The 14,283-nt window shown below is 37.2% G+C and overlaps 4 protein-coding genes and 2 pseudogenes across 6 annotated transcripts; all 6 read left to right on the forward strand.

Annotated features, from left to right (window-relative positions):
- Positions 1–1,455: 1,455 nt before the first annotated feature.
- Positions 1,456–2,875, forward strand: LOC149009859 (putative glutathione S-transferase; annotated as a pseudogene). The gene is made up of 2 exons (XR_016174459.1): positions 1,456–1,989; positions 2,091–2,875. The product of XR_016174459.1 is annotated as a putative glutathione S-transferase (transcript).
- A 6-nt stretch (positions 2,876–2,881) lies between these two features.
- LOC149009860 (putative glutathione S-transferase) lies at positions 2,882–3,915 on the forward strand (annotated as a pseudogene). Its single transcript, XR_016174458.1, has 2 exons — positions 2,882–3,289; positions 3,376–3,915. The product of XR_016174458.1 is annotated as a putative glutathione S-transferase (transcript).
- A 111-nt stretch (positions 3,916–4,026) lies between these two features.
- Positions 4,027–5,031, forward strand: LOC149009861 (glutathione S-transferase U7-like). The gene is made up of 2 exons (XM_089161603.1): positions 4,027–4,363; positions 4,440–5,031. Exons 1-2 carry the CDS (start codon positions 4,052–4,054, stop codon positions 4,797–4,799), a joined length of 672 nt encoding a protein of 223 aa, XP_089017729.1. The 5' UTR covers positions 4,027–4,051; the 3' UTR covers positions 4,800–5,031.
- A 3,199-nt stretch (positions 5,032–8,230) lies between these two features.
- Positions 8,231–9,276, forward strand: LOC149009862 (putative glutathione S-transferase). Its single transcript, XM_089161966.1, has 2 exons — positions 8,231–8,617; positions 8,695–9,276. Exons 1-2 carry the CDS (start codon positions 8,306–8,308, stop codon positions 9,052–9,054), a joined length of 672 nt encoding a protein of 223 aa, XP_089018092.1. The 5' UTR covers positions 8,231–8,305; the 3' UTR covers positions 9,055–9,276.
- A 2,506-nt stretch (positions 9,277–11,782) lies between these two features.
- LOC149009863 (putative glutathione S-transferase) lies at positions 11,783–12,898 on the forward strand. Its single transcript, XM_089162868.1, has 2 exons — positions 11,783–12,291; positions 12,368–12,898. Exons 1-2 carry the CDS (start codon positions 11,983–11,985, stop codon positions 12,725–12,727), a joined length of 669 nt encoding a protein of 222 aa, XP_089018994.1. The 5' UTR covers positions 11,783–11,982; the 3' UTR covers positions 12,728–12,898.
- Positions 12,899–13,043: 145 nt separating this feature from the next.
- On the forward strand, positions 13,044–13,934 carry LOC149009864 (glutathione transferase GST 23-like). The gene is made up of 2 exons (XM_089162867.1): positions 13,044–13,452; positions 13,532–13,934. The coding sequence occupies exons 1-2, from the start codon at positions 13,141–13,143 to the stop codon at positions 13,892–13,894; spliced, it is 675 nt and encodes a 224-aa protein (XP_089018993.1). The 5' UTR covers positions 13,044–13,140; the 3' UTR covers positions 13,895–13,934.
- The last annotated feature ends 349 nt before the right edge of the window (positions 13,935–14,283 follow it).

Consider the following 14,283-nt stretch of genomic DNA (forward strand, 5'->3'; position numbering starts at 1 on the left):
ACTAAACTAAACATTTCCAATGATCAAAACAGACAACCTGTTTGACAGTTTGACTCATAAACATAGGTGTACAGTCCAAAATCTTGTTATGTTTATATTTGAGTTCTCAACAGTATCTAGCTAGTTAAGTACATACAGTCTCAAAAGAAATATATGCATTCACAACCCAGTTAAGCAAACATCAGTTGCAACAAAAAGAAAAAAAAGAGTTTCTATCTTCAACTATAAAGATGTTGTTGGGTGGCAATAACCTTGCCTTTGTCATATATCTGAGGGCATGTTAACATTTACAATATTGAGTTTTGCGGCTTAGTAAGCTATATAGACAACCATGTAAGTCAGTCATGCAATTCAATATGCATCCTTTATCAAATCAAAGTCATATAGCATTATGAATTCTAATATTCTTTTAATTATTTATTTATTAAATTAGACCTAAGCGCTACCTGTAGAAAAAACATCATCGGTCTAAACCACACAAATGGCATTAATCTCAGTCTCAGTCTCAGTCTTAGAGATTCTCATTAAGAGATTCTCATTTCCAGTATTTTACATAAGGCAATGTGTTTTCCACTGGAGGCCATCATCGGTCTAGTCTATCTTTCCACTTTTCAGTCTTGTTTCATGCCCTTCCATTTTTGTACATTAAGTACCAAGATTTACATAAGCCACTAATATTTTATTTATTTCTTTAGTATATTCAATTTAAGTATTGCATTACTATATTCTGTCCATTTCAATGTACCTCTTGCATTTCAATCAGCACTAAGCTTTATCTAAATAAGACTAAACACAAATTATACAATCCAATCATTTAATAAGAAAACATGATAAATTCTAAATTTAACAAACATAAGCATCATTTCAGATTCATAATTTAACAGTTCAAGCATACTATCACTTTGATCAAGTTCTTAAACTATCATTCAATTCCATATATTTTTGTTCTATTCACAGAGCAATATATCATGTAATTTTCATTGATTGCATCAGTAAATAAATAAGAGAACGTTTATATTAATGTGTGAATGCTACATGTTTATTAAGTAAAATCACATATTTATTATATACATAGATTTGTCAATATCACATACATATTCATGTTTCGATCTTCGTCTTTCGATCAATTGATCTGCCTCAGTTAAAAGTATGTCCTCTCTCTCCTATATTCCGAAAGATCCTTCATGCGTAAAACTATTCCTCTACTTTCTCTCTCCTCCTTCCTCTTTCTATTCTCCCTCCCTGTCCTCTCCTCACACTCTCTCTTCTCATTCAGAGAGACGGGAAGTTTCCCCCTCTGAGATTTAAATAATGAGAATAATGATTCACTGTCTCCTCCTTTCTCTCTCTTCATTAAAATTTTCCTCTCCACTCTTCTCTCTCTTCTCTCTCTCTCTCTCCTCTCCACGTTCTTTCTCTTTTCTTTCTTTCTCTCTCCACCCTCATCTTACTAACATCTCAGCATGTCATCTTTTGTGAAAATCCACTCTTGTTTCTCTCACCTCACTTTCGGGGACTGTGCAGGGAAAGTTCAAATATTCGATTTGTGAGCTTGAATGCGGTCAACAAAGTCTGCCAATCTGATTAGTTTTTATTTATTTATTTATTAATAGAGAAGACTTAGAACTGATCTATGCAAGTGTGCAGTTCTGATCTCATCTCTGCTACTGTCTGAAAGAAATGGAAGAAGTGAAGCTGCTTGGATTCTGGGCAAGTCCATATAGTAGGAGAGTCATCTGGGCTCTCAAACTGAAGGGTGTATCATTTGAATACACAGAGGAAGACCTCTCCAAAAAGACTGAATTGCTTTTAAAGTCTAACCCAGTTCATAAGAAGGTCCCAGTTCTTTTCCACAATGGAAAACCAATTGCAGAGTCCTCTGTGATCCTCGAGTATGTCGAAGAGACATGGCCGGAGAATCCATTGCTACCTAAAGATGCTCATGAGAAAGCTGTAGCTCGTTTCTGGATTAAATTCATGGATGAGAAGGTAAATCATTATTCTAGTTTATCTTAGTGGTGGTTTCTATTTTTTCTGATAGTGTTGGTTTATGCAAAAATAATACTAATTCCGTGTTTATGACGATGTAGGTAAGATCTGTTTTCTCTGCACTCTTCAGGGCCGTAGGCAAAGAACGACAAGAGGGGGCTATCAAGGAAGTGATGGAAGTGATGAGAACCATAGAAGATCATGGCCTTGGAGAAGAAGTTTTTTGGGGGAGACAAGATTGGATTAACAGATTTGGCCTTTGCTCAGCTTGCTTACTGGTTGGAGCCGACGGAAGAAGTTCTAGGATTAAAAACCTCCATGATAGAAGCTCATAACTTCCCCAGATTGCATGCTTGGGCTGAGAATTTTAAGCAAGTTCCAGTCATTAGAGATAACGTTCCTGATCGAATTGCTCTTGTGGGTCATATGAGACGCTTAAGAAATTCAATTGTTGGATCATGAAATCGTCATTAGAATCGTCATCAGCAATTGCTTGATATCCACTTGATCGTGAAGCGTTCTTCAGCTATATAGATAATAAATCTCACCCACTTGATGAGATCAGAGCTGTTTCTTTTTTAATTTTTAAGATATCAATCTTAGCCAGTTGATGAGATCAGAGCTTTTTCTTTGTTAATGTTTAAGATATCAATCATACAAAAAAATAATGCAATCTACAATAATTGAAGTATTGAACGGATTTCTATGGGGATATCAAGACAAAGACAAGGATTTTCTTTGATCATACTAGTCCCACAAAAGTCCACTGCTTTAAAATTTTTATCTCTAATCTACTTGAATTAGGTGGAATATTGTTGAGCAGGCTTAATCTGTCCTGTTTTTATTTTGGAAGAAAAAAATTATCCTATTCAAAGCTTATTAAAAATCAATTCTGCCCCTTTTAGATCAAAGGGTGAGCACCAGAAATCTTTAAAACTGAAGCCAGCCTGACCATTTGGGATATCATCTCATCTAATAATCTCTGAGCCAAATGGAAGAAGTGAAGCTACTTGGGAATTATACCAGTCCGTTTAATCGCAGAGTCATCTGGGCTCTGAAACTGAAGGGAGTCGCATTTGAATTCCAAGAGGAGGATTTCTCCAATAAGAGCGAATTGCTCCTCAAGTCTAACCCAATTCACAAGAAGATCCCAGTTCTTATTCATAATGGAAAACCAATTGCAGAGTCCACCATAATCCTCGAATACATCGAGGAGACATGGCCAGAGAATCCATTGCTCCCCAAAGATCCTCATCAGAGAGCCAGAGCTCGTTTCTGGATTAAATTTATTGACGACAAGGTAATCAATTTCTTTCCTTCTGCAATGTGATTTGTTTTTTGTTCTACTATATTTAATTCATGAATGGTTATGATCCTCGCTTGCAGATGGTTGCTATCTATGCGTTTTTCCTGTCCATCGCAGGGGAAGGACGGGAGAAGGCGATAACTGAATGCTTGGAGGTGCTGAAAACTATTGAAGAACAAGCGCTAAATGGCAGAAACAAAGTTTTTTTGTGGAGATGATATTGGACTAACGGATTTGGTTTATGGGTTCTTGGCCTACCAGTTCCAATTGATAGAAGAGATTGTAGGAGTGAAGTTGATTGAAGCTGATAGCTTCCCGAGACTCTGTTCCTGGGTTGAGAACTTCAAATCAGTCTCTGCGATCAGTGAGAACCTTCCTGATCGTGATAGACTTAAAGCTCATATGAAATCCAGACGGGAGATGTTTCTTGGGTCATTTCATCATCGTTAGAAATCTAATGTTTCTTGTGTCCATCAGTGTTGTCCACTTGTATCGCAAGCTCTCTTTGAACTTTCAGTGATTTCAAATTCAAGCAGCCGGCCCCGCCTGGTCTGTCTCTGTGTGTCAAATTCATTGCATTTAGAAAAATGAAAAAGTGGTTGAGTGATTCCTCGAAAGAGCATCTGAAAAAGACAGGTTAAAAAATCAAGCCAGCCAAATTCCAATTTGCCCCTTCATCAGAACTAATAAATCTCAAATTGAAGCTTGAAAGCTTCAGAAACTATACATGATTTTCTGATCCAATCTCTGAGATAGATGGAAGAAGTGAAGCTACTTGGAAACTATACAAGCCCATTCAATCGGAGAGTCATCTGGGCTCTCAAGCTGAAGGGAGTACAATTCGAATTCTTGCAGGAAGAACTCTACTCCAACAAGAGTGAATTGCTTCTCGAATCCAACCCAGTTTATAAGAAAATCCCAGTTCTAATTCATAATGGAAAACCCATCTCAGAATCCACAGTAATCCTCGAATACATTGAAGAGACATGGCCGGAGAATCCATTGCTCCCCAAAGATCCTCATGAGAGAGCCATAGCACGGTTCTGGATTAAATTTATGGAAGAAAAGGTAACCAACAATTCAATTTTGCAAATCCATCTCTGGTTCAATTCTTTACATGATCTCCTGTTTATAATTACTGCAGATCCATATCTTGTTTACTTTCGCTCTGTCCATTCCGGGGAAAGAGGAGGAGAAGGCAACAAAGGATTGTCTTGAAGTGTTGAGAACGATTGAAGAGTATGGACTCAACGAAGAGCAGAAGTTTTTCTGCGGCAATAACATCGGTTTAACAGATTTGGTTTATGGGTTACTGGCTTATCAGTGGGAAGTGATGGAAGTGATCATAGGAGTGAAAGTGATGGAAGCTCATAGCTTCCCTCGATTGGTCAGATGGGCTGAGAACTTCAAGTCAGTCTCAGTGATCAAAGAGAACCTTCCGGATCGTGAAAGACTTAAAGCACACATCAAATGGCGAATGCAGATGCTTGTTGGTGAAGCCTGATAAACATTACCAGCAATTTCTGGTTTTCAATTCCTCTTTTTTTTCTGTAGATTTTTTGGTAGAACTGGTTTTCAATTCCTCATGGATAGCCTTTTGTTGGTTCAAGATCAGCATAACCTAAAATATTAGTCTCTGTAACTTAATTCACTCCAGTCTTTGGTTAATTAGAATAATGAGCCAAGTTTATCCTTCAGCTCTGGTTCAAAATAAATATGAACTAAAGATTTGCCTTTTTTTCCTCAAAATAGGAGTCTGCTGTTCATGTCTCTGTAAGGTACCTTTAAGAGTCTAGGGCTCCCCCTCACTGTGTATGTCTAGTGGTGCTGGTGGTGGCAGCAATGGCTATTCTAGCTGTTTCGTCTTCTTTTACTTGTTCCATGTCAGCTCAATTATTTGGAAACATCCAAAATGGTGGACACATCTTATTTAGAGGTATTCTCCCAATGAAGAGGTGTTAAACATACAGTAGAGGAAGCTTCATAATGACATTCATGGAACAAAGTGCTCACCGGGCGCAGGGTGGCAGCAGCAGTAGCCCTTTTAGGTAGGAGAGTAACCCACAAAGATACATCTAATGCTCCGTGGATCAAGCTTGCGAGGACAGTGATGATCACACACATACTAGACACAAATGAATAATACTCTTTGAGGTATTAGAAAAGAGAGTATTTCACTAGTGATTTTCTTTCGATACAATAGGTAGAGATCAAACCCTTTACAATCTATGTTCAATAAGGCAAGAACATCATTTACGATCTTATTCTAAGTAGAACAAGAGCACCATCTGCTAATTCTAAACAACTTATACTAGAATTGAACAATTAATACAATTTGAAGATTTTGAAGATATTACCTAACAAGGGATGTAACACTTTACCCTTTGTGTGAGTATGATGCAATGATATGAATGTTCAATGGAAGAGATGCACCACTAATGAAGTTTCAATGGCCTTCAGGCACTCCAAGCTTTACTCCAATGAGCTTGCTTGACAACTTTGGAATGTCCTTCAAAGTTGAGTTAAGTTGGAAGGCATGTGATCAATGCTTGTTCACCAATTTGAGAGCTTTGAAAGTTGTGAGATAGTAAATGCTCAATAAGCAAAGTAGAGACTCTCAAATGGGGGTGATTGGGCTTATAAATATGGAATTCAGTTGCTTGACCCAATCTCCCAAAGGATAGAAAATTTTTATGAAATTTCAGTCCAGACAGACCTTCGTCTGAATCAGACGGATATTCGTCTCAAATTGTAGCCATTAAAAAATAGACGTCATGATAAGTTAGGACCAGACAGACGTCCATCTGGTTAGATGGACATCCGTTTGGCTTACAATAGCTAGACGGATTTTCGTCTGGCCAGACGAAAAATCCGTTTGGCACTCTGTGACCAGACAGACGTTCGTCTGCAGCACAATGTGTATCAGTAAGTGCAAGTATGGACTTAATTGGGTTTTATGGTCCTTCTAGCCAACCCTAAACCTCATACACTCTCCTAATATGTCATAGGTCAATCTAGTGACATGACATTCATATAATTTAATGCAATTACATATGAGTGCATGTGTATGTGTCCTAAGTCCCAAATTCTTATAAGTCTTGAACTTGACTTGATCTTCGCATATTTTTATGCTTTGAACTTGATGTTCATCTTGACCTTGATCCTTGTCCAAGATTATTTGATCTTGACTTGGGCTTGAGCATTTGGTGAGTTTGGTCCAATGAGTTGAATTCGGTCCACTTGTTTTAGTAATGAGCGGGACAATCACAATTTAATGTAGATATTAGTAATTTGTGTTTGTTATCATCAAAACTAATGGAGGCTGATATGGCAATACTGATATAGCATTTCCCAACAGTCACAATTCTTCAAATACCACATTCTATACATGATTAATAAATTTAGTCATAAAAAGTAATTAAGTTATATTAGAATTTATAAATCTTTTGAATTAATTTCTTGTAGATGTGCTTGAAAATAGTGTAGGTTGGTTTAGGGAGAGGCTAGATGTAGTAGTCATCTGCAGTGGTAACTTGAACAAAGAATTCAATGAAAAACCAAGTCAGAAGGTGAAGATTGAAGAACACAGCTACCAATAGAGATAATGTTAGAACTGAACAAAGGTGAATCAAGATATCTTGACTTAGTTGAGTTCTTGAGGTATTTATGTGTCGAGTTGTGTCGATATCTCATCAAAACCAGGCTTTCGCTTCAAGATCTTGACTTGACCGACATATCTGCAAGATATTGCATTTTTTCATATCACATGGGATCTCCTCTCATGCATGGAATAAAGGGAGATATCACGAGCTCATGGTTTAGGCTTTGAAGTAGTATTACAGTTCCCTTCTACACAAAACTTCGCCAACCAACAAGAGGAAGTCAACAATATGAGCATTTCCAAACACGGCATCCCGAAAAAAAAAACACCAAATGAGCTCTTGACTGCACATCTTCGAGTCGATGCGCCGCGCAGACGGCGAGATCGTTCGGGTCGGTTCGTCCCGCCTCGCGCATTTAAGCGGGCGCACGACCCCTCAAATGATTACTCCAAAAGGACAAACAAAGAAAAATGCCATTAAACCGAAATTACCATGTGCCATTACCATATTTTAGGGGGGAAAGCTAAAAGAAAAATGACTAAGCAACTAAAGGTATGCTCAACATTATACTTTCTTGAAATTGGCTTTGGATCTCAAAGACTCCAATGATAATAAATATTTCTAAGAACCCCAGTGAGTGGTTCAGTTGGCAAAGACGAAGACCACACAATTATAACAAGACGACATGTTACCAAAAAGAGTTTGGATATAAGATTAGACTAAGACAAACTATAATCAACTGGCCATAAATAATTTAGTAGCACAAAGCAGTCAAATGAGATTAAAATGTTGAAAAATACTTATATGAAGTAATTTCTGCATTTGAGTTCTCAAGCTTTAGCTCATTTGACTTCAATCTAAGTGCCTATTTGAATAATTTACATCAGAAAATTTCATAATACATTGATTTAGTAAACGAATATGAACAAACAATAATATTTTCTTTTCTAATATCTAATAAATCAAATACACCAATGGCTGACAGACATGTAAAGCTGTATTAAAAAATAACAAAACTAATACTTCAGAATAAAAAAATAAATGTTGGGGGAGGTTCCAGAACTAACAGGTGGATTCCTACAAGATGACCAAAATCATAATCAAACCGATAGGCTTCTTAAACACAATCTAAACTAGGACTAGGACTGGCTCTCCATGAACTTAATTCCAGTGATTTTAATTTCCCCCTCCTGGGCTGTCTCTGTCTGTCTCTGTGTATCAAATTCATTGCATTTAGAGATATAAAAACAGTGTTTGACAGATTCCTTGAAAGAGCATCTGAAAAAGACAGGTTAAAAAATCAAGCCAGCTAAATTCCAATTTACCCCTTCATCAGAACTAATAAATCTCAAATTGAAGGAAGCTTCAGTTAAGCATAGGTGATTTTCTGATCCAATCTCTGAGATAGATGGAAGAAGTGAAGCTACTTGGAACCTATACAAGCCCATTCTGTGTGAGAGTCATCTGGGCTCTCAAGCTGAAGGGAGTACAATTTGAATTCATACAGGAAGAACTCTACCCCAACAAGAGTGAATTGCTTCTCAAATCCAACCCAGTTTATAAGGCAGTCCCAGTTCTATTTCATAATGGAAAACCCATCTCAGAATCCACAGTAATCCTCGAATACATTGAAGAGACATGGCCGGAGAATCCATTGCTCCCCAAAGATCCTCATGAGAGAGCCATAGCTCGATTCTGGATTAAATTTATGGAAGACAAGGTAACCAACAATTCGATTTTGCAAATCCATCCTTTGGTTCAATTCTTAACATGATCTCCTGTTTATAATTATTGCAGGCCCGTACCTTGTATACTTTTTTTCTGTCCGTTCCAGGGAAAGAGGAAGAGAAGGCAACAAAAGATTGTCTTGAAGTGTTGAGAACGATTGAAGAGTATGGACTTGACGAAGAGAAGAAGTTTTTCTGCGGCAATAACGTTGGTTTAACAGATTTGGTTTATGGGTTACTGGCTTATCAGTGGGAAGTGATGGAAGAGATCATAGGAGTGAAAGTGATGGAAGCTCATAGCTTCCCTCGATTGGTCAGATGGGCTGAGAACTTCAAGTCAGTCTCAGTGATCAAAGAGAACCTTCCGGATCGTGAAAGACTTAAAGCACGCCTCAAATGGCGAAAGCAGATGATTGTTGGTGAAGCCTGATAAACATTAATTACCAGCAATTTGTGGTTTTCAATTCCTCTTCTTCTTCTTCTTCTTTTTCTCTATAGAACTGGTTTTCAATTCCTCATGGGTAGCCTTTTGTTGGTTCAAGATCACATGACCTAAAAATGTTATAGTCTCTGTAACTTAGTTCACTGCAGTCTTTGGTTAGAAATTAGAATAATGAGCCAAGTTTATCCTTCAGCACTGAATCCAAATAAATATGAATTAAAGATTTGTCTTTTTTTTTCCTGAAAAACAAATTTATAATTGTTTGGAATGACATAAGGAATGAGGTCAGAAATACACCTTAGTGGTTAGGTATTGGTGAAAATAAGTGCCGTGCTTTCATCACCATTAATTAATAATGAAACCTTGTTTCTCAAGTAACAGAGCACGATTGGAGCAGTATAGATGAACTCTGCCCAGAATCTTCAAGCTAGCCTTATCTATTAAATTATCTACAGATCTGATGTCTAGGAATGGGAGAAGTCAAGCTACTGGGAGCATATGACAGTCCATTCGTCTGAGAGAGTTTTTTTTGGTACACAGTACTTCATTCATGAGTTTTTTTTTGGGTAAACAGTACTTTATTCATTAAAAAAAGAAAAGTACAGACACACAGCTGCATGAAAACACAAGGTTCACATTAAACCAAGGAGCGGAAAGCGACCAAACTGTCATATATGCAATAAACAGGGTCATCCTGAGTAAGGAATGGGTCAAACCCAATATACCCTTAGAAATAAAACTACAACAAATGCAGCACCGAATAAACACCGGCACCTACATAGGGGAACAAAATACACGCCTCAAAGGCGGACACATAACACGCCTCAAGGGCGGATAGACAACACGCCTCAAGGGTGGACACAGACACACAACACGCCTCTTCTATGTATTCAAATGAATAGTTGTCATCTGGATTCCCTGATCATCCCCATAGAGGTTTGAGAACTCCATCCACTGGTGTTGTTTGTACTTTTATTTTCTGGGTTCATTAATATTTGTTCTTGATTTATAATTACTAATTTAGTTTATGCTCTTTTAGATTTTGAGGCTGTCACATACATGGTCGAGGTATGTTCTCTTGATTCTTGATACATTCTCAAAAATAAATATTTGTGAAGGTTGGATTATTGAGGACTGACTCTGTGGCTGTTGTCAATGGATTGCAGGGAGCATTCACTCATCAAGATATTTGCAGGAAACAAGAGCACAATAAGACCTGGTGATGTACATGCATTGATTCTAATGAATAACTAATTAGTTCTGTTTCTAGAATTACAATATGCTAGAATGGATCTGATTTTGCAATGACTTCGGTTCTATTCTTCAGTGGATGACTGCTGGTAGGGATATAGTTCATTCAAAAATGCCAAAAGGGGTGGTGTCAGCAAGGGATTGTGACTTTAGATCAATTTATCATCTGAAAACAACATGGTGGATTGGTTCAATATACATTTTGTTTTGAATTCAAAGACACTATTAGATCTATGAAAAGAAAATATAAGTCTAAATTAGAGTTTGGTTCCAGAGATAGGTTGTAATGGTCACAATTCTTAAATACCACATTTTGTACATGATTAATAAATTTAGTCATAAAAAGTAATTAAATTATATTAGAATTATAAAACTTTCGAATTAAATTCTAGTAGATGTGCTTGAAAGTAACGTAGATTGGTTTTAGGTGGAGGCTAGATGTAGCAATCATCTGCAGGAGCGACTCAAACAAAGAATTCAATGAAAACCAAGTCAAAAGGTGAAGATTGAATAACACAACTACCAATAGAAATAATGTTAAAATTGAACAGAGATGAATCAAGATATCTTGACTTAAATGAGTTTTGGAGGTATTTATGTGTCGATATCTCATCAAAACCGGGTTTTCGCTTCAAGATCTTGACTTGAGACATATCTGCAAGATATTGCATTCATATCACATGGAATCTCCTCTCATGCATGGGAATAAAGGGAGATATCGATCACGAGCTCATAGTCTAGGCTTTGAAGTAGTATTATAGCTTCCTTCTACACAAAACTTCGCCAACCAACAAGAGGAAGTCAACAATATGAGCATTTCCAAATATGGTAACTCAAATAATTACTCCAAAAGGACAAACAAAGAAAAATACCATTAAATAGAAATGGATAACCATGTACCATTACCATATTTTAGGGGGAAAACCCAAAAAAAAAAAATGACTAAGCAACTACAGCTATGCTCAACATTATGTTTTCTAGAAATTGGTTTAGGATCTCAAAGACTCCAACAATATCAAATATTTCTAAGAACCCCCAATGGGTGGTTCAGTTGGCAAAGACCAAGACCACACAACTATTCTTATGATGAGATGACATGTTACCAATAAAAGAGTTATGTATATAAAAGAGTTTTTACATAAAGATTAGACTTAGACAAAAAATAATCAACTGGGCATAAATAATATTGTAGTACTAAGCACTAAAATGAGATTAAAATGTTGAAAATACTTGTATGAAGTAATTTCTGCATTTGAGTTCTCCAATTGCTTCTCAAGTTTTAGCTCATTTGACTTCAGTCTGAGTGCCTATTTGAATAATAACAAAACTAACACCTTAAGAATAAATTAATAAATGATGGGGGAAGGTTCCCACTTCCCAGAACCAACAGGTGCTACAAGCTGACCAAAATCGTAATCAAACTACGGCACCGAAGCCTGGTCGGTCTCTGTGTCTGTCTCTGTGTGTCAAATTCATTGCATTTAGACATATAAAAAAGTGGTTGACAGATTCCTCGAAAGAGCATCTGAAAAAGGCAGGTTACATTGAAAAAATTCAAGCCAGCCAAATTGCAATTTGCCCCTTCATCAGAACTAATAAATCTCAAATTGAAGCTTGGAAGCTTCAGAAACTGTAGGTGATTTTCTGATCCAATCTCTGAGATAGATGGAAGAAGTGAAGCTACTTGGAAACTATACAAGCCCATTCATTCGGAGAGTCATGTGGGCTCTCAAGCTGAAGGGAGTTCAATTTGAATTCATAGAGGAAGAACCCTACAACAAGAGTGAATTGCTTCTCAAATCCAACCCAGTTTATAAGTTAATCCCAGTTCTATTTCATAATGGAAAACCCATCTCAGAATCCACAGTAATCCTCGAATACATTGAAGAGACATGGCCGGAGAATCCTTTGCTCCCCAAAGATCCTCATGAGAGAGCCGTAGCTCGGTTCTGGATTAGATTTATGGAAGACAAGGTAACCTACAATTCAATTTTGCAAATCCATCTGTGGTTCAATTCTTTAAATGATCTCCTGTTTATAATTATTGCAGATCCGTATCTTGCATATTTTATTTCTGACCCTTCCGGGGAAAGAGCAGGAGAAGGCAACAGAGGATTGTCTTGAAGTGTTGAGAACGATTGAAGAGTATGGACTCAACGAAGAGAAGAAGTTTTTTTGCGGAAATAACATTGGTTTAACAGATTTGGTTTTTGGGTTACTGGCTTATCAGTGGGAAGTGATGGAAGAGATCATAGGAGTGAAGGTGATGGAAGCTCATAGCTTCCCTCGATTGGTCAGATGGGCTGAGAACTTCAAGTCAGTCTCGGTGATCAAAGAGAACCTTCCGGATCGTGAAACACTTAAAGCACGCCTCAAATGGCGAAAGCAGATGATTGTTGGTGAAGCCTGATAAACATTACCAGCAATTTCTGGTTTTCAATTCCTCTCTTTTTCTTTTCTTTTTTTAAAGTTTTTTGGTAGAACTGGTTTTCAATTCCTCATGGATAGCCTTTTGTTAGAATAATGAGCCAAGTTTATCCTTCAGCTCTGATTCCAAATAAATATGAATTTAAAGATTTGTCTTTTTTTTCCTGAAACAAATTTATAATTGTTTGCAATGACACAAGGAATGAGCTCAGAGATACACCTTAGTGGTTAGGTATTGGTCAAAATAAGTGGCGTGCTGTCTTCACCACCAATTAATAATCAAACCTTGTTTCTCAAGTAATAGAGCACGATTGATTGGAGCAGTATAAATGAACTCTGCCCAGAATCTTCAAGCTAGCCTTATCCGTTAATTATCTACAGATCTGATATCTAGGAATGGGAGAAGTCAAGCTACTAGGAGTCTATGAAAGCCCATTTGTCTGGAGAGTCATCTGGGCTCTCAAGCTGAAGGGTATATCATTTGAATACATAGAAGAGGACCTCAGAAACATGAGTGAATTGCTCCTCAAATCCAACCCAATTCACAAGAAGGTCCCAGTCCTTATTCATAATGGAAAACCAGTAGTGGAGTCCACCATAATCCTTGAGTACATTGAAGAGACATGGCCGGAGGAGAACCCATTGCTGCCAAAACATGCTTATGAGAGAGCCACAGCTCGTTTCTGGACCAAATTTGGAGAGGACAAGGTAGTTTAATTTGGTTCAATTGTTGATCACTTTCTGGGCTTCGATGTTCTGAATCTTCTGACTGCTATTCTACATGCAGAACTCTGTGTTTTATGCATTTTTTCATACAGTTGGTGAACAACAGGAGAAGGCAATCAAGGAAAGCTTGGAAGCCCTGAAAATATTTGAACAACATGGGCTTGGAGAGAAGAATTTTTTCAATGGTGATGCCGTTGGATTGACAGACTTGAACTTGGGATGGATTAGTTTCTGGATGGGAGTGATGGAAGAGGCTGTGGGGGTGAAGTTGGTGGAGGAACAGAGCTTCCCTCGACTGAAAGCATGGGCTGAGAATTTCTTGTCAACCCCTGTGATCAAGAACAACCTCCCTGATCGTGGCAAGGTGTTAGCTCATTTCAAGAGACTCAGAGAGATGTTTGTTGAATCTTCTCATCATCATTAGCGATTTTCACCTTAGGGTTTGACTCGTTTCGGTAGGGCTCTGTCCCTAGTTTAAATCCCTTATTTATTTACAAAATTATATAAACAAATAATGTATATGCAGAGCAATTGCAACTAAAACCAAACATTCAAAAATAATGTATATGCAGAGCAATTGCAACTAAAACCAAACATTCAAAAATATATATATCAAAAAAAAAGAAAAAAATTATAATAACACAATGTATTAATAATTTTAAGGGCATTTTAGTCTTTACATGTTTAAAATTTGAATATACTTAATGGCAACTAACAGTATTAGTCTGGTTAAGACCCACGCGTAATATACTGTACTAAGCGGATCCACATGTAAAAAAAACTCTAAATTTTATGTAAAAACATGTAAAAAAA

The sequence above is a fragment of the Hakea prostrata genome, chromosome 7, assembly GCF_041222555.1.
Source record: "Hakea prostrata isolate BN-2017 chromosome 7, UWA_Hpros_2, whole genome shotgun sequence".
Lineage (NCBI taxonomy): Eukaryota > Viridiplantae > Streptophyta > Magnoliopsida > Proteales > Proteaceae > Hakea > Hakea prostrata.